Source organism: Zingiber officinale, chromosome 6A, assembly GCF_018446385.1.
Source record: "Zingiber officinale cultivar Zhangliang chromosome 6A, Zo_v1.1, whole genome shotgun sequence".
Taxonomy (NCBI): domain Eukaryota; kingdom Viridiplantae; phylum Streptophyta; class Magnoliopsida; order Zingiberales; family Zingiberaceae; genus Zingiber; species Zingiber officinale.
The window spans coordinates 113,399,495-113,419,533 of NC_055997.1; the positions used below are offsets into that span (position 1 = coordinate 113,399,495).

A 20,039-nucleotide genomic window follows, 5' to 3' on the forward strand; every position below is an offset into this window, starting at 1 on the left:
AAAGACCTAGTGAGTGAAGCTAGGCAATTGGGAAAGTCCTAGTGAGTGAAGCCAGGCAAGAGAAATCCAAAAGGGTCAAGGTTGACCAGACATCTGGTGAGAGTCCAAGTAGGTCAAAGGGATTGACCGGATACTTGGCACGATAAAGAAAAGTCCAAGTAGGTCAGAGGGACTGACCGGATACTTGGCAAGAAGAGAAAAGTCCAAGTGGGTCAAAGGGATTGACCAGACACTTGGTGAGAGAGTCCTAGCCGGTCAAGGGTGACCGGATGCTAGGTCTTATGTACCAACAAGTCATGGTTGACTAGATGTTGGTTTAGGGGGCTTTGGACTTGGTTTTGGGCAAAAACCAAGGTTTGGATTGATCCGTGGATTGATCCAGCAGGTTTGGATTGATCCGTGGATTGATCCAGCAGGTTTGGATCGATCCGTGGATCGATCCAGCAGATCTGGATCGATCAGTGGATCGATCCAGAAGATTTGGATCGATCCGCCGATCGATCCGGTGAGTCCCCGCGAACAGAACCCCTCTGGATCGATCCGTGGATCGATCCAGAGGTCCCAATCGATCAGTGGATCGATTGGGACGCTGCTGCTTCGCGCGATAAGCGCTGGATCGATCCGTGGATCGATCCAGGCATGTTTCCAGAGCACAGAGGCGCTCTGGATCGATCCGTGGATCGATCCAAAGCCTCCCCGATCGATTGGGAGCAATCCAATCGATTGGGATTCGACCGTTGGCGTCGTTTATAGCTGTTGGCGTGCGATTCCTTCGGCAGAACTTCACCGTTTCATCTCAGATCTTCGCCAGCTCCTCCACAGCACTCTCAAAGCTCGTGATCGCCAGTTCTTGAAGGTTCTTGGAAGCTCTCCGAGTCAAGAGGCGGATCAAAGGCAAGAAGAGAAGCTAGGGTTAGGGTTTTCTGCATTCATTGTAAGCTTTGTGCTTGTATTTTGTTTCCCTTTCCTTCTTCTTGTACCGAGAGTCTTGTAGGGCTTCTCCGCCCTCGGTAGTTACCGAAAAGGAGTGTTTCATAGTGGAGGGTGCGTGCGTGGTGTGGATCCTTGGATTAGTCACCTCCTTTGGAGGTGGATACCAAGTAAAATCCTAGTGTTAGCATTGTTGTAGTTTGTTTCTTTGTATTCCGCTGCGCATCACTTTGAAGAAACAAGCAACGAAGCACGACGAGCACACGCGAAGCTATTCCCCCCCCCCCCCCCCCCCTCTAGCTACTTTTCGGTCCTAACATAGAGGAGTAGTAAGATATTTTTGGTTGGAAATATTAAAAAATGGGGAAAATATGTTTTTTCTAAAGAATTAAAAAAAAAAAAAAAAGCATTCAAATGATATTAATTTTGTAGGGAAACATGAATTTAATCACATGACTTGTTTTTACTAAGAAAAGAGTAATAATATGCTCAAGAAAAAACTTAAAGATAGATACATAAAATCATGTCCCACTATTTCACTTTTTGTAGGTCTCATCGTGTCTATTTTAAATTTTTCCTTGAATTTTTGAACATATCATTTTTCTGAATAAAATATCATTTAAACTTTCTAACATGACTTGGAATAATAGATAGTTTACCTTTTTTTTTCCCCTTTCTTTAATGGAAATAGTTGTTTTTAATATTAAAAAAGAAGATAGATCAAAAGACATTTTTATCTAGTTTTAAAAAACTAAATATCATTTATACCCAATTTTGATTGCCATCCATAATGGGCTTTTAATTTGGGCTTTAAGTCTACCCAACAAACATTTAAAATGCGAGTTTGTGCTTCCTTTGATTCTGCGAGAGGATTCAACAAGGATCATTCGATTGATCTCCGGAGGAAACAGCGGCAAACCAGAGAAACTACAAACTAGCAGTGGCAGTAGGCGGCGGAGGATTCGCCGGAGATAATCCGATCGCTCTCCAGAGGAAACAGCGGCAAGCTAGAGAAGCCACACACTAGCAGTGTCAGTGACAGAGCGAAGACAGGTTGGAGGAGAGAGGGGGGAGAGTAAAGCACTGGTTGTAACAGTAGCGCAACAGAAGGATGGAGGCAAAGGAGCCTCTTGATTTTGAGAAGGAAGACCAGCTTCTGAATGCTACCCCTCGTAAAAGGTCGTCGCAAACTAAACCCTAACACCACTTTGTTTCTTTTTTGCTATTATCAATCGACAACGAACTCCTTCAGGTGTATTTCGATCAAAATTGGTCGCTTTTTTACGTTTTGTGATCTGTTGATGGTTTCTTCGTAGTGTCTTCTGCGATATATTTTTTTTTTTTTTGGCTTTCGATGAATCTTCTATTAGAAGTTTTCTATATTTTAAAAATAGCCATGAGCTACGTTGCTAATGGGCATGAGAGGGGTAGCAAAATGATACGCTGGAGCATTTGGTATGGATTATAAATCTGACCATGTTTCGCCTCTAGATATCTATCTATCATCTATGTTGCAAACGGAATAAAATGAGTTATTTGCTTGGTTTATACTAATTATTTATTGGCCCAAAATGTCATCTTAAAGCATATGGTATGTGTTTCCCCCTTCTAATTTATGTTTCATGAAATCCTGCTGCTAATACTTTTGGGAAATTTTTTCCTTCTTGATATCCTTTTTTTTCAACTTTCAAACTTGCATGGCCAAGATGATATGAGTTGTGATGATCTATGAGTGTGGAAAAAACTTTCATGTCATTATTGTAACAGAGATTGCATTGAGTTGGAATGTTTTCTTGAACAGGAGAAAGGTTATTGGTTTGGATGATCTTCTTACTGATTATTATGAAGCGATAAATAAAGTTGTAGATTGCAAGCCCAAGAATAAGTCTTTCTGTAAAGGATATAATTCAGATGAAGATGAAAAAACTCAAAGAAAGAAAGAGAGAATGCTATCTAAGTTTGTGGAGAACTGCGAGAAACAGGTAAGCACAACTTATGTTTGTTGACTTTGTTTTCCATTATAATGTTCAGTTTGATGTAAGCTTTTGTATAGGTCAACGAGATGAATACGGAAGATGAAATTCCATTATGGAATCAAAGACTTTTTGGACAACAGGTTACTGAATTACTGTTACATTTAATTGCCGCAACATGAGGTTCCTGCAATAATGTCTTGATGCATTACCATTTTAACAAGTCTATTTGTTCATGCAGAAGTCTCCACCATTATTTGAATCCATGAGTTTGTCAAATTGTCAACTTCTGCAGTTCCCATCAGTAGGCGATCTTGATTCAGTTTTTCAATGTAATGCAGGGCAAGGTATCAAAATTTCTTTCATATTCCTGATATATTCCTATAGTTGATTCTTTTTTTCTCTCATCTCTACATATTACTTCCGTTTTCAGGTGCTTAGTCGTATGACATCTTTCATAGTCTAATTTTGTGTATATTGGTCTGTATATGTTTTTTGTTTGACTTTCGGCCAGTGTTATGGTTTCATTAGCATATAACAAATACTGTCATGTGGCCTTGTGCGTTGAGAGTAACTACTATATGTCCTTGCATAATAATTAAATTATTATAAATTTTGGGTTAACCATAACAAATACTGATTTTCACTGTGTCATTTGTATGTGTGTGTGTGTGTGTTTATACCTTGGTTCAAGGATAACATGATAACAAAAATATGTTTTTTTTTCCTAATCAAGTTTTGTGGAGCATTTTTTCTATAAGTATTTGAGAAAGGGTGGCAGATGTTTTAGGAATCATGGTCATGCTGGTTATCAAAATAGTCAAAGAATCCTTTGATGAAAATTTAACAATGTGAACTACATGCCTGCTTAACAGATGAATAATACCTTGTGTTTTTTAAAGCCAAGATTCAAATACTGATCTGGGCTTTATCAATTTTTTTTATTTGATTTATATGAAGTTCTTAAGATTTCTTTCTCTCTCATGAGCTTTGCTTCACTCAGCAATGGTCCCTGGTTGAATTTTCTGCGGAATCTTTCAGAGTTCTTGGTTTGGTGTCCTTTCAACTCTGCTCTACTGGAAACTTGTGTTTGTCAAAGAGCGAACTTACTGTTCTTTTTCTACTTAGTTTTTGCATGGAACTGTTAGTTGATTCATTTAATCCCTCTGAATGTGCAATACCTATTACCCTGAAATGCAAAATAAAAAAAAATCACTTTTACAAATATATTTAATCATTTGATTCACAATCCGATGGTAATACCGTAATAGTACTGTTTTTCTTTTCCCATTGTGGTTCAACCTTATTTAACAGAAAAAGGAGTCAACAATGGACCACACCAAGACTCTGTCTATTTGATGTAGATAGGCAAGTCCAATTTGCACCTTGACCATCTTTGGGCCCAATACATCATCTTTTATGATTCTTGGTTTGTAAATTCACCAAAAAAAAAAAGATTCATGATATGAGCAGCAATTTGACAATTTCATCTCTCTGAAACTTTATTCATTTTGATTTCTTGGTTTTTTTCTTTCTAATCAATTTTGTCTAGATGATTGGTCTTCAGGTAAGTTATTTATCATATCTGATCAATGTTATGCCCCTTTCTACATCATTTTTTGATGTTGATCGCATGGTTTAAAATCTCGTGTTGTACCGGGCGGCATGGGCAAAACTTATCATTTTGCTTGTCAACCGGCACGACATCAACATCAGCACAACCCCTCACAAGGCACCGTGGCCTCGCAGAGGCTTCACAGACACCTCACATGAGACCATAGCGATAGGGCGAGGCCATTGAGTTTTTTTTTCATTTTATTTTTTTTTTAAATTTATTATGCCGTTCAGTTTTTTTTCAATATTAAAAAAAATCTTTATTTTTTTAATGATTTTTTTTAATGTTAACTTTTTTATCTTTATAATAGTTAATTCTAGCTTAAGGAAGTAGTGAGTGAAGCAAAGAATGAAACTTTTGAACAATTATATCAAAAATTGGATACAAAAGAAGGGAAAAGAGACATTTATAAAATAGCTAAAGTGAGAGAAAGGAAAACAAGAGATCTTATCCAATTAAAATGTATTAAAGATGAATGTAATAGGGTATTAGTAAACGATAGAGAAATAAAAAAGTGACGGAAGAGATGTTTTCATCAACTTTTAATGAATGTTTAGGTGATCAACTTAACTTAGGTCATTTAAGTAGGTCAAATGAGCATAGAAATTTCAATTTTTATCGTAGAATTCAAACTTCAGAAGTAGAACAAACTTTAAATGGGGTGCACAATGGAAAAGTCGTTGGACCATATAATATTCCGATAGAAGTATGAAAGTGCCTAGGGAAACAAGGTATTGAATGACTTATAAAATTATTTAACATGATATTGAAAACGAAATAAATGCCTGATCAATAGAGGATAAGTACTCTAGTTCCCTTATATAAGAACAAGGGAGACGTACAAAATTGTGCAAGCTATAGGGGTATTAAACTAATGAGTCATACATGAAACTTGGGGAAAAAGTAATAGAAAAAGATTAAAGAGGAGACCACAATGATCAAAAATCAATTTGGGTTCATGCTTGGAAGGTTGACAATAAAAGTTATACATCTTCTTAACTGAAAATTTTCGGGAGCAAAAACAAGATTTACACATGGTATTCATTGACTTAGAAAAAGCTTATTATAAAGTTACAAGAGAAATTATATGGAGAATTCTAGAAAAGAGATCTGTTAGCGTAACATATATTGAACTAATTAAGGATTTGTATGAGGATGTAACAACCAAAGTAAAGACTTCAGGCGGAGTAACTGAAATATTTTCAATAAAGATAGGGCTACATCAAGGATCAGCTCTAAGTCCCTATCTTTTTACACTAATTGTGGACGAACTTATTGTGCACATTCAAGACACAGTACCATGATGCATGTTATTTGTAGATGATATTATTTTGGTAGATGAAACACATGAAGGAGTAAATGCTAAACTAGAATCTTAGCGGGAAACACTAGAAGGGAAAGTTTTTAATCTTAGTAGATTAAAGACAAAATATATGGAATTTAAGTTTAGCAATATTAGAAGTAATGAGACAATTGTTAAGATAGGAGATGACAAGTTGTCCAGAACCGAGAGTTTTAAATATTTAAGATCATTTTTCCAAAACGATGGAGGGATTGAGAGAGATGTCTTACATAGAATATAAGCAGGATGGTTGAAATAGAGGGGAGCGTCGAGTATTTTATGTGACGTAAAATACCTCTAAAACTTAAAGGAAAGTTCTATAAAACCACAGTTAGACATGTTATGTTATATGGAACTGAATGTTAGGCTATAACTCGAGCACATGAGCAGAAGATAAGAGTTGCAGAGATGAGGATGTTAAGGTGGATGTGTGGACATACTAGGATGGACAAAATAAGAAATGAGAGCATTAGAGAAAAAGTCGGAGTTGCATCTATTAAGGGAAAACTCCGAGAGACGGTTTAAGATGGTACGAACATGTACTTAGACAACCACTAAATGCTCCAGTTAGGCAATGTGAAACTATGACAAACACGCATATCAAACGAGAAAGAGGAAGACCAAAAAAGACTTGGTTAGCAACAATAAAACAAGATAAAATTTATTTAAATATAGATGATGATATAGTAGAAAATAGAACTCGATGGCGTAAAAGGATTCATATAGTCGACCCCACCTAGTGGGATAAGGTTTGGTTGATATTGTTGTTAATAGTTAATTCTTTCCTCTCTTAATTCTCTCTCCTTCCGCTCCATATTTTAATTTCTTTTTTATTCCTTTCATTCTTAAACACATAAAAAAAATTCCTTTTTATTTTTTATTTCTTTCCTCCTTAAATACATAGGAAATTTTTTATTAAAATAAATTTCATTTCATTTTAATCATTATGTCTAGGGCTGTAAATGAATCAAGCGTTCGTAAACAAGCTTGATGTTCGGCTTGGTAAGAGCTTGTTTATGTTTATTCAATATACACAAAATTAATTAAACAAACAAGTTTGAACAGCTCATTAAACTAAACAAACAAGCTTGAGCATTGTGTTCATCTCGTTAACGTTCGTGAACAATATTCGTGAACAATGTTCACGAACCATATTCATTAATAAAACTCTTTTCAATATACTAAATAAATAATAAAATTAAATAAACGAATAAATTTAAATTATCAAGCTAAATAACCAATCAATCAACTAAAAGTTTCAAACAATCAAACAAGCTTGAATCGAGAGTTCGATAACGGATAACATCTAAACGAACCAAGCTCAACTCGAATCAAACTCGAACCAAACTTGAATTGAGAGCTCGATAACATCTAAACGAACCAAGCTTAAGCCAAGCTCAACTCGAATCAAACTCGAACCAAGCTTGAATTGAGAGCTCGATAACATCTAAACGAATCAAGCTCAAGCCAAGCTTCAAACAAGCTCAAGCTTATAAAAAAAAATAAGCCAAGCTTGAACCATCATTTCAAAAGCTTTGTTCATTTTAAGCTCGGTTCAGCTCAGCTCGACTACCTTATCAAACAAGCTTGATTACCCCAAAGCTCGGCTCGACTCGGTTCGTTTACAATCCTAATTATGTCTAGACTTTAGTTTATCCTAAATTGACTTTTATTCAATATAATTTTTCAAATATTAGTTTAGTCTAATAGTAAGTATTTATAATAATCAAATATTATAATAATTTTTTAATTAATATATATGTTATATTTAAAAAGACTACTGAAATCGTATCGGCACAACATGATAAGATACCCAAACCATATTGTTTCGGTCATAAACCGAAACTCGTATCGAAATTTTAAACCATGGTTTATGATTTATCATCCTACTTCTGTGAACCAAAAAGGTGGGAAATTAAATATATAATTTCTTCTTTCTTTTAATGAAGTTATGCAAACTATTTTTTCTTTAATTTTCTCCATCTGATTATGGATGTAATCTTCATGCCTGAGTATTTTAGTTACTTGCTATACCATATTGCTAAGCTTCATTGGCACAGGGAAGACGGCAAAGACATTAGATTACAGGGACTCATTTTAAATGTCCATTGATTATCTTGTAAATTATCTGCTCCTAGACTAAATATCGTGTTTAATGACATCACTTAGATACATTATTTTGTTAAAAAAAAAAAAGGACAGTCCAGTGCGCGAAGCTCCCGTCATGCGGGGTCCGGAGAAGGATCCATTGTACGCAGCCTTATCCTGTTTTTTGCGACAGGTTGTTTCCAGGATACATTTATTTTGTTCATGAGTATTATTTTCTAATTTATATGTGTTAGTATATGAGCTGAATGTCATTCCATCTCTGAAATTTTAGTAGAGGCTATTGTTGGTTTGTCTCGACCATGAACTGCTAACTGTTGATTTTGTCATCTTTTGAAGTGTCTGCTTTCCTTATTTACAGAAGAATGCTTCCTCGAAGGATTGTTGGTGAATAGATGGCTAGCTAAATTGACTTTCATATCTGGCCATGTGGAAGACTCTGTGGCAAATTGGGTGTTCCACAAATGTAAGTCTTGCGTCTTTCAGTCATGTTGCTAGCAGACTATTAAATACTCTAAATATATTAATCATTATTTTCTATATTTAGTGCTATATTCTCCAAACGAGGACATAGAAGATGCTGCTTGTGAGTTCTGGTGTGATATTCTTCTATCTAAAGATGAGGTATAGCTTCTGTTTTTTCTTTTCTTAAGAACCTAATTATCTCTGTATACCATGTCTAGTTCCTTAAGCTTTGCAGGCTGATAAACCACTTGTATCACTGGGATGGTTTCCTAACTATCACAAACTAATGGAAGCTCTGGAAAGCTATGGATATATGGCCGATATGTTTGATAGTCATTCGACATCTTCGAAAGAAGCCCAACCAGGTTAATACTTGTACCTAAACTTATCTTCACTGATGAAACAAAATAATATGAAAGGTTTTTATGACTGCATTTTGGGAATGCTTGTGGATAAAACTGAAGCAAGCCACCAACATCCCACGAGTAAGTGTACTGACACTGGCAGTTATCATGTGTTTGCCCACGTATACATGGTCATTTTTTCACATTGATCTAACTTTTTGTCTTCTTTCTTATGGATGCTTGGTTGCCTGCAATTAATAATGTCTGCAATTAGCAATTGCAGGAATATTCAAATGCTGCAATTCAGATTTGCAAATATGTTATTTAGTTGTCTTGAACTCAATTTCTAGTCTAATCTTCGTTCTTGGACTGATACAAGAATCCATTTCATGAACGAATATAATTTTTAATTTTTCACTTTATGGCTTTAATCGGGAATGTTATAAAGTTTCTATGGTTGTTATTATGTGACTGTAATAGTTTTCCTAACAGTTTACCATGTGACATTGCTGATCAAATATTTTCCAATGTTATATCAATTACACTTGCTTATTTTATCAAAAGCCATGACTTGTAATCTCCAGGCAATGGTTTGTTTTAACTTCTCTTATTTTCTGTAGCAGATTGTCTTGAAGGACCACCTCGAAATATTAGTTCCTGGATTAAACTTTTGTGTTTGTGTTGTCAGATAAGGTAAATGTGATCAACCTGGTATTTTATTTCACTTTGTTCCTGAAACAACTAATATTAGCAAAGTATGCATGTGTAGAGAGCACATCCAAATGCTTTCACACTTCCATTTGTAAACATGAGAATTGTCTTACACAAATGCATTCATATAATTCTATTATTATATTTTCATTGACAGATCAATCAAAATGAAAAGTGCTTTATATATGGTAATTGTATTTCATTTTCTTCTGTTACAGGAGTTATCACCAATCTATCTTCTCTAAGTCAGAAGCAGAGGAACTCCTTGGTATAATTATTCACGTTGTGTTGGATCGCCAACTTCAGGGCTTGTTACTGACTTTAAATGAGTGCATGCAATCCATGATTGGATATTTTCGAGAGGATGAGTGGGATGCTAGTTGTGAAAAAGTAGCTCGGTCTGTTGTTTCCAGGCAAGTGTTGCATGCATTCAGTTAAACTAAAGTTCAATTTGCATCTCTCTTTTTTTAGCATTACAATTGGCCTGATTGAATTTGGCAGATGTGTTAGTATATTTTCCAAATGATATCAGTGTGATTTATTGCAACTGCAGAATCCCAAATGATATAAACTCTTTAAGGATCTTGGAATGCATATCTGTTACTAACAACCGTAGCAAGCATCTCAGAAGTCAAATCGCCCTTCAATTCCTTATACTACACTTGGGCGAAAAGGTAAGTTCGCAAATGACAAGTAGCTCTCAGTATTTGTGTTTCATATTGAACCAATTACTTTCGATGTAGGTGAATAGCCATAGAGAAGTTCTGGAGTTCCTTTTGTCTGTCAATATGAAGGAAAAAGACTGTGATTTCCTCAAGATATACATCTATTTGGTTTTAGTAGAGAATTCGCTCTTGTGTCATCCTCCGCGTGAAGATCTTGTACTTACCGACCTGTGGTGCAAATATTTGCAAAACTGCTCGACCCAAATCACAAGCACAGATTGGAGATCATATGCATCAAAGGTATACATGAAAGACAGGCTTCTATTTACAATGCCTGTTTTGATATGTATCACTTGGGTTCAAAGTATTGATCAATGAAAAGCTTTTGTTTGTGTGTAGGTTCGAAGTAAAGCCTCATACATATTGCAAAGCACCACTCAAAGAAATTGCTGATCATGTATGCAGAATTTGTTGGGCATGAAGGCGAAAGCTATGATCTTTATACTGATGTGTTTTGTTTGTTTTTTTTGCTTTTTGGTTTTGGCCATTTTTGTTGCCTTATTTTCATATCAAAATCATGTCACTTCTTATTTTGCAAGACAAACAAATAGCATGGTTGTGATCAGTTAGAGTAGTTGGTTGAAAATTTTGATGTTTAATGGATAACCTTGGGGTTTTATCCATGAAAGCAAATGGCAATTGAGGATGATTTTGGACGATATATGAGCTAATAGCTGGAACAGGAGTTTTGGTACAACAGTAATAATGTTGCTGTGATTATAGATTCAAGTCAAACAATCTCTTGCAATTTCAATCTTTCTCCATAATCCCACTTTAAGGAGAGCTCAATGCATCAGATTGTTACTTTTTTTTTTAGCTTGATCAGATGATCCATCAATTTTCTTAAGCAAGTTGTAAGTAATTTTACACAACTAGTTAGCAAGAGACTTTAGAATGAATCTCATTGCTAAATTTTGGGAGCGGGGGGATATTTTTCAAAATATCAAAGAAAAAGTATTCAAATTAAAATATGGCAAGAAAATTTTGGTAAAAAACACATCGTTTTTTAAAGAGAAAATGGACGAGATATTATTATACGAACTTTGTCATAAACTCTTTAAGAGTCCGGAACTAGTTTCAATACCTCTCATACACTACAAAGAAAATAAATATGGAACGCACAAATGTTGCTTTAAGACGAGCGTAAAATTTATCCAAGATGGATCGACGATAGGAAAAAGAGCTGCTCCAACACAGAACACAAGATAAAATGGAGACCTTAAGAGAAGATTTCAAATCGAACTAATCATCCCCGAAAGTGGTCTTCTTCCCTGCAAAATGTTGAATTTATCAAAAATGGACACAACTGCATGAGATTATCCAAAGTGATTATACTTGTAATAGAACCTGTACTAGCTGTCCCAGCACTTTGCGGCCTGAATGGTGCACCGCCACGGCCACGGCCTCGGCCCCTGCCGCCAAAGTCACGTCCCCTGCCACGGTCACCCCTTCCACCACGTCTGCCACCATCTCTTCCACCAAATCTCCCACCACTTCTACCTCCACCATCCCTGCCACCACTCCAGCCACCATCACGATTATCAGTTCTCGGCTTTGCCTCATCCACAGTTAATGTGTATCCTCCAAGATCAGAGCCATTGAGCTCATACGCCTTGTTGAAGCTTTCCTGATCCTTAAAGTCTATGTATGCAATCCTGACACAAAACATGCAAGTATCAAGAAAATAAAAGAGTTTCATAACTCAAATATATGTTCAAGCTTCATATTGCTATGCAAATCGAAACAAGATGGATTAAAAGGAACAGACCCTTTGGGAGCTCCAGTTTCATAATCCTTGGGAACAGAGATTCGAGTAATATCTCCACATGAGCCAAAATGCTCCTCCAGAGAGCTCCTAACCTGTACAAATGCTGAGCGTGAGTGTTTAACAGCGGTTGAGGGGAGAATACAAGATGCATTGAAATACAATAATATACCTGATCCTCTTCAAGTGATCTATCGAAGCCTTTCACGAATATGGTTTGACTCTGACCTTTGCTTCCCTTTTGGTAGTTATCCTTGCTGCAAAAGAATAGATGTGCATCCTTTGAAATATTATAAACAAAAAGAGTTCTAGATGAACCAATTTGAAATTGTTTTCTTTTTATGAGCAAATATGATGACACCGAAAAAAAAAAACATTCAAATTAGAATGTCTTTCCCCTTGCAGCCTTAACCAGCTTTAGTTGAGAACTTACCCACTCTGAGGGGTATAGGAACCTCTTTCACGGGCCACATCAAGTCTAACACCACGACCAAATAATTCATTGCCATTCAATTCAAGTGCCTACAGAAGGAAAGAAAAGACAAATGAACCCTATAAAACAATTGAATCACTGTTACGTGGCTGCACAATTTGAAGGAACAGTTGCAATGGTTAAATTCTAATAGAGACAAAAGGTCCAAAAAGAAGCTGATGACTGAATTGGATTAAGCAATTAAAAGATGATAAACCTTCTTAGCATCTTCCTCAGTAGCAAATTCAACATGGCCAAATCCCTTGAAGCTTCCATCTTCTGCTGTAGCCAGACGCACATCAACAACTTCCCCTGCTGTCTTGAAGAATTCAGCCCTGAAAGAAAGAAAATCAAAATATTACATCACAAAGCTTTATATATAATATAATATACAAGCATCATAGTAAATTTCATATTAAGTTATACGTACACATCATCCTGTCCAACATCATAGGACAAGTTTCCAATGAATAGTGTTCGAGATCCAGGTGCTTGATTCTGAGTTGTAACAATTATAAGATAATAAAGAATAGAAAAATCAGTTTGCCCGGACTATATGAACAGAAAACGAACTAAAATTGTCCACAAGCATACATAAAACAAAAAAGAGGATGATACCGTTTTCTTTTCAGACTTCGTGGCAGTTTGTTTTTCAGCACTAACCACACTAGCATCCTTCATCTCAACATCATTATCCTGCATTAGCAACAACACCATCTCATAAAAACAACTAAGCAGATCCCCAAAACACCAAATCATGCAGATCACAGTTAGTGATAACTGTTGTGTCAAGCATAACCTTGCTATTAACACAGCAATATGGATGACCAAAATTTAAGCGTTTATATTGATGATACCAGTCAAACAGAGATTTTCAAACCCTAAAGTTGGAATCCAGGGTGTTTTAGGATCATGGCAGAACTTGAAATTCATCCAAGGGTATCAAATCAAGATGAGTGCTCATAAAATTAGTAGAGTTGAATGTAAACAGGGTTAAAACACTTGCCTTCTTGATTCTCCTTTAGTTAAATTTTCAGGACCCACAACTTTGGACATATCAGAAATTCCTTCATTTCAAATAAAGGAAAGCAGTATGAACTACCAAGGTAACTCATCACTGTGCAAAGATCAAATAGATCACAAACAATTCAAACTAGATGGGCTGAATTGAACCGGAATTGAAGGAGAAAAATCCAACTCTAGGACGGATTGTGAATTTGCTCCAAAATAGTATATTTATATGGTGCAAAATAAATTTCAAATAAAACAACAATCAAACCTTATCCCATTAGGTGAGGTCAGCTATGCAAAAAAAAATCAAATGATGCGTTAAAAAAAAAGATGAGTCATCTAGGCAGTGCTTCCTGTGAGGGAAGGGAACTAACATATAAGAAAAAGGCACAGGAAAAAATGTTACAAGAGAGGTTACCTAGTTTGATTTTCCTTGATGCAAAGAAAACTTTGCTTTATGAAATGATTTCTCAAAAACACAAACTAAGTTCATAAGTACTAGATCATGCCTGCAATCCCAATTCTAATGCACTACTAACATATCTAAGCACCAATCACCATTGGGATGCACAAAGTAGTTCCACACTATTGATCATCTGGCCATCTTTCGCACATGTGCTCTAAGATTGCCATATGTGAACCATTTAATAGGTAGTTGTAAACTTGTAATATCCTATAAGTGAACAGAGTCACATATTTGCCATTTAAGCAAAGGGTGCATATATGCTTATGCATGTATCTACTACTTAAAAATACCTTCTTCGGAGTCTTAAGTGGCTCCTCATCTTCACTTTCCTCATCAGAAGATTCCTCAGATGAGTCAGAGCTATTGCTCTTTTTAGATGCTTGAATCACCTAGCAACAAAAGAAGGAAGTATTAACCATATGATACACAACTTGATAATTTGTCAAAACTTAGATAACTGAAAATATATAATTAAAGGAATAGGAAACCTAGAATTATTTTCTTAGCTTGTTAACAACACATGACTGAAAAGATAGGAGTTACCTTCTTAATTTGTTGCTGTTTTGAAGGTTCATCATCTGAACTTTCTTCAGAGCTATCATCCTCATCTTCCTCACTACTGCTGCTCTCTTTTTTGACAGTCTTAGCGACAGGCTTAGTTTTTGAAGATGAGACAGAGTCCTAAAGGAGAAAAAGAATCAAGATCCACAAGAATGTAAATGATATACACAAACTTCAATCATAAAAAAACCAAAAAAAAAAAAAAGCAAAGGAACACAATGTGCATACTCAACTCAGCAAAGTTGTACACAGAATCTAGCAGTTAAACAAAAGATAACACTTACCATAACTTTTAACAGCATACATGATTTTCTTAGCTTGTTGACAACATACTTGGCTGAAAAGACAGGAAGTCTAGATTTACCTTCTTAGCTTGTTGCTGTTTTGAAGGTTCATCATCTGAACTTTCTTCAGAGCTATCATCCTCATCTTCCTCACTATTGCTGCTCTCTTTTTTGACAATCTTAGCAACAGGTTTGGTTTTTGCAGATGGGACAGAATCCTAAATGAGAAAGGGTATCAAGATCCACAAGAATGTAAATGAAATACACAAACTTCAATCATCAAACAAAACCAAAACAAAAAAGGAAAGGAACACAATGCGCATACTCAACTCAGCAAAGTTGTACACAGAATCTAGCAGTTAAACAAAAGATAACACTTTTAACTTTTGACAGCATACATAATTTTCTTAGCTTGTTGACAACGTACTTGGCTGAAAAGATAGGAAGTCTAGAGTTACCTTCTTAGCTTGTTGCTGTTTTGAAGGTTCATCATCTGAACTTTCTTCAGAGCTATCATCCTCATCTTCCTCACTACTGCTGCTCTCTTTTTTGACAATCTTAGTAACAGGTTTAGTTTTTGAAGATGGGGCAGAATCCTAAAGGAGAAAAGGTATCAAGATCCACAAGAATGTAAATGGAATACGCAAACTTCAATCATCATACAAAACCAAAACAAAAAAGCAAAGGAACACAATGTGCATACTCAACTCAGCAAAGTTGTACACAGAATCTAGCAGTTAAACAAAAGATAACACTTACCATAACTTTTGAGAGCATACATGATTTTCTTAGCTTGTTGACAACATACTTGGCTAAAAAGACAGGAAGTATAGATTTACCTTCTTAGCTTGTTGCTGTTTTGAAGGTTCATCATCTGAACTTTCTTCAGAGCTATCATCCTCATCTTCCTCACTACTGCTGCTCTCTTTTTTGACAATCTTAGTAACAGGTTTGGTTTTTGCAGATGGGACAGAATCCTAAATGAGAAAGGGTATCAAGATCCACAAGAATGTATATGAAATACACAAACTTCAATCATCAAACAAAACCAAAAAAAAAGAGGCACGACATTCACATTCAACTCAGCAAGGTTGCACACAGGATCTAGCAACCAAACAAAAGATGACAATTACCATAATTTTCGACTTCTTCAGTTGTGGCGCAACATCACTCTCATCAGAGTCATCCTTCAAAATTAAAAATTGCATTAGATGGCTGACAAATACTATCCGAGACTAACATATATAGGTTTCTAAAATCAAAGGCCAATAAAATGTTTTTACCACTAGATGAGAAGAAGCAACAAAATATCAAATTACGACTAAATGATCTTTTGTTAAATATTTGTGTTACACAATACTGCAAAGAAATATCACAAATAGGATACTTTTCCTTGTCAGATGCTTTAAAATTGCAAAACCATGAACGACAAGTTACTTGCAAGTTATGGATCTACTATGTTTCTTATACATACTCTACTATTCTCTCATACAGATACCCTGTAGAGGATCTTTTATTGACTGTATCAACCTTTAAATTTAACTCTTAAAAGATACATCTATAGGTATCAATAATAAACTAGCGTACAAAGAGCTGGATACCTGGATTACCATTAAAAAAACTAGTGTACCAAGAAAATTGAACTAAGTCTACTTATTCAGGTCTAACACACACACACACAATAATTGAATTTATGATGGAAGGGCATCAATAAATTTTTGTAAATAAAACATACTTGACTATCAAACTGAATTATAGCTTTAAAAAAGACAATCTGCTTCAAATAACAATGTCATGACAAAATCAACCAAAGACAGATGGAAATAAAACTTTAATATAGGAAAATAAACCAACTTCAATATCACTATATTAGCTTTTCAACCAATATATTGAAATCTTTTTTATTCTAACTAACAAAAAGGACAACAATCACACTAGATTATAGCTGTCAAAATTAACTCAAGAGCCATCTGTAAAAATTTGAATTGCACTTTGATGACAATTGACGAGAATTCTTGAACCTACCATGACTAAGCTAAATTAAAGTGTAGGATTACTAGCATAAATGCATCAATGGTTGAATTCAAACAACTTAAGAACTATGTCACAGTAGAAACTCACTTCATCCTCATCAGAATCACTTTCAGAGCTGCTGCTTTCTTTTCCTTTTTTGGTTACAGCAGCAAACGAACCATTCTTAGTGGCAACTGCAGCTTTTTTATCTGAAGCAGGAACTGTCTTCACAGGTTCCTACACAAAATTTTTAAAAAAAAATTACATTCTCATTGGCAGCATGACAGTGAGAGAAACAATTGTGAGGAAGAGATTAAGCTATGAAACGGCCAGTGTTATGTTTGTCAAACTTTACATCATCCGAAGAAGATTCTTCACTACTACTTGACTTTTTTTTCAGAGATTTTGCCAATTTACTCTGCTTCTTTGGAGGAACTTTAACCTGCAACATCAAGTTTCTTATTTTCAGAAGGTAGGTACTTGATTGTTTCTGCCAGTGAGTTGGAATGAATTTTAATAAAGACTACAAGGGGAAAAAAATAGAATGAGTAGTTAAAGCATTCATATTGGTTAAACTCATTGGGCATTACAGTAATGTTAATCAATATTAGTTAAAGCAGCAATAAGAAATAAAGAAAATAATCACCAGCAAGTTATCATTGTATTAAGTTAAACCAGCTAGATTTTTTATGAGAGAAAAAAAAACAATAAGCAATGTTACGCACTTCTTCAGAGTCAGATGAGGAATCATCTTCTGAACTGCTTGTTTCTGGTTTCTTTTTCAATGGGGCATTCTTAAGAGCCTTCTTAAGGTTCCTGATGTCCCCCTTTGGAACAGCATTCTCAATTTCTTTCTTCTGCTTCTTTGCGCTTCCTTCTTTCTCTAAGGTCACTTCAGCATCCCTCTTGCCTGGACAATGAAACAATCAATCGAGATTTCTGAATAATATAATGTAATAAAATGCGGGAGCAATTTATACCCATACAATTGAAATAAAGGTCGAACCTTTTTTACCAGGCTTTGCAGATACCGCTGGAATGGCTGGTGCAACCTGGAGTACATCAGTGCTCAATTAGTATGTTGACACATTTTCTTCAATAACTGAGTTCAAACTTTCACATTACCTCAACATTGGTTTTCTTGCTTGACTTTCCCATCTCAGATGCTTAGAAAAAGAGAAACTGCAAGCCAAAACAGCAGGAAGCAGCCATCAGACATGTCAATTTACGATCTTGTTGTACTAGAACTTGCTAGAAGTGGCAAATGGGTATCTTTAAAATTAAAAAAAGGGATAAAATATCAACCACTTCAAAAGAAGGGAATGCATATATCAGAAAAGCATAGCTCTGCATACTAAATTTCTACGGAATCGATCTGATCGCTAGCAGACCCATGGCCGTCATTATCAAAGATAGAAATTTGCAGGTAGAACAACTAAAACCGCCGGCACAATCTAGTGTATCATCTAAAAACAACGTTCTTCGCATAAAATAAACCTCCAGCCAAAACTGGATAGGAAAAGATTTTTTTTTAAAAAAAAAAAGAGTTAATATTTAAAACTACACAAACACAGCATCGGCCAAAGCGAAGTGAATCAGAGAAGTTTGAACAACACAAGCCCTAAATTCTAGTCAGATTGCTCACCTCGTAAGGGAAGAAGACGAGTAAGAGGAACCCGGTGGCGGAAGCGAGCCCTCGATTGCTAGGGTTTTGAAGCGTCAAGAAGGGTTTTATAGAGGCGGAGTGCGAATTGCTTCCGCATAGACATTTTCTAGACACGTAATAATAATATATAAAATAATTAGGAGCTAATGAAAAAATTTTAGATTTAGGTTTTAATAATAATAATAATAATAATAATAATAATAATAATAATAAGAGTCTATATAAAACTAAATAGAAGAACAAAATAACGGACTCGAACTCAAATGAGTAAAGTGTTGTAAAATATCACTTATATTTATTTTTTTCTATATCGAGATCGGTATTAAAAGGATCTAATTAATTTATTTTTTTAATAAAATTAATATGATATTATCATTTTGGGTTATGAGATCTTTTTCTATATGCATAAGATTGGTATTAAAAGGATCGTTGAGATAATGGAACTATTTTTTTTAATAAAATTAATATGGTTATCATATTGGGTTATGAGATTGAAATTTAGTATATTTGAGTATGTTTTATGTATTGACTATTATATTAATGGTTAGTAGTCATCTATGATTTACCTCCTTCGTTACAATTAATTAATTCTGCCTGATCGGCATAAGATATAATTGTTAGTTTAAAGTGAAAACAAATGGCTATCTACAGTAGAGATGGAGCATAGAAAAAGATAACTGTAAGCATGAGCATAGAAAAAGAGAAACTGTAAGCCAAAACAGCATGAAGCAGCCATCAAACGTGTCAATTTACGATCTTGTTGTACTAGAACTTTTCAATTTTCAATTATAATAGGAGAAGACTGTGGAGGTATGTCAACTCGACCTCGGAATGGAAAGAAAATAATGAATTCGCAGGAGGAGGACCCCAACATTCAATCCACCGATGATGCGATCGAGCATCTTCCGAATCCGATACCCGAAACACAAGAAAGTACCAATGTAATTACTTCTAAGGTTCGAGAACTTCCTCCTCTAAAATCTTTTATTTTCACTAAACATTTAAGAATATCACTCTTCCGTCGAGAGAAATACGTGCAAAATGTAAGCACTACAATAATTCCTATAAATTCCAAGATGGTGGCGGCTATGGGTCGTTAAAACGACATGTAAAAACGAACCACCCAACGGAATTTGGACTCGACCGTTCTCAAACACAATTATCAAGATTTTTTTTCAACTAGCGGTAGTACTGATGCCGATTTATTTTTATATTCGAATAATAAATTAAGAGAATCGTTAGCTAATTTATTTTCGTATAACATCTTTCTTTTAGTTTTGGATCTAAATGCATATTTGAAGATTTTTGTAAAGAATTTCTTAATCCACGTGCTAAATGTATTCCTAGAACTACACTTACTCATACAATTAAAAAATTAGTAAAACAAGTTAAAAAGAATTTAATTGATGAATTTAGTAAATTAGATAATAATATTTCTTTATATTTCAATATTTTGAGTGATCATTGGCAAACACATTCGTATATGGACGTGACTTGCCATTGAATCGATAACTCTTGGAACCTCCAAAAAAAGAATGTTAGCTTATAGAGTTTTTGATGAATCACATAATGCTCATAACATTGCACAAT

The 20,039-nt window shown here is 35.1% G+C and overlaps 2 protein-coding genes across 5 annotated transcripts; one reads left to right on the forward strand and one right to left on the reverse strand.

Annotated features, from left to right (window-relative positions):
- Positions 1-1,789: 1,789 nt before the first annotated feature.
- LOC121997516 lies at positions 1,790-10,834 on the forward strand. Its single transcript, XM_042551968.1, has 12 exons — positions 1,790-2,109; positions 2,732-2,912; positions 2,984-3,046; positions 3,145-3,250; positions 8,328-8,432; positions 8,514-8,590; positions 8,667-8,796; positions 9,399-9,468; positions 9,705-9,899; positions 10,040-10,160; positions 10,230-10,451; positions 10,551-10,834. Exons 1-12 carry the CDS (start codon positions 2,042-2,044, stop codon positions 10,602-10,604), a joined length of 1,392 nt encoding a protein of 463 aa, XP_042407902.1. The 5' UTR covers positions 1,790-2,041; the 3' UTR covers positions 10,605-10,834.
- A 449-nt stretch (positions 10,835-11,283) lies between these two features.
- LOC121997518 (nucleolin 2-like) lies at positions 11,284-18,557 on the reverse strand. Of its 4 annotated transcripts, none has more exons than XM_042551970.1 (20): positions 18,429-18,557; positions 17,909-17,965; positions 17,790-17,835; positions 17,509-17,693; positions 17,139-17,225; positions 16,892-17,020; positions 15,904-15,957; positions 15,610-15,747; positions 15,229-15,366; positions 14,851-14,988; positions 14,469-14,606; positions 14,216-14,314; positions 13,067-13,144; positions 12,879-12,946; positions 12,666-12,783; positions 12,410-12,498; positions 12,149-12,233; positions 11,980-12,071; positions 11,559-11,866; positions 11,284-11,482 (listed from the first exon to the last, which is right to left on the reverse strand). In XM_042551970.1, exons 2-20 carry the CDS (start codon positions 17,939-17,941, stop codon positions 11,454-11,456), a joined length of 2,052 nt encoding a protein of 683 aa, XP_042407904.1. In that variant the 5' UTR covers positions 17,942-17,965; positions 18,429-18,557; the 3' UTR covers positions 11,284-11,453. The 4 variants fall into 4 exon arrangements, with proteins under 4 accessions (XP_042407904.1, XP_042407903.1, XP_042407905.1 ...); XM_042551969.1 differs by having other exon boundaries at positions 11,547-11,866; XM_042551971.1 differs by lacking the exons at positions 15,229-15,366; positions 15,610-15,747 and having other exon boundaries at positions 11,547-11,866.
- Between the last annotated feature and the right edge of the window lie 1,482 nt (positions 18,558-20,039).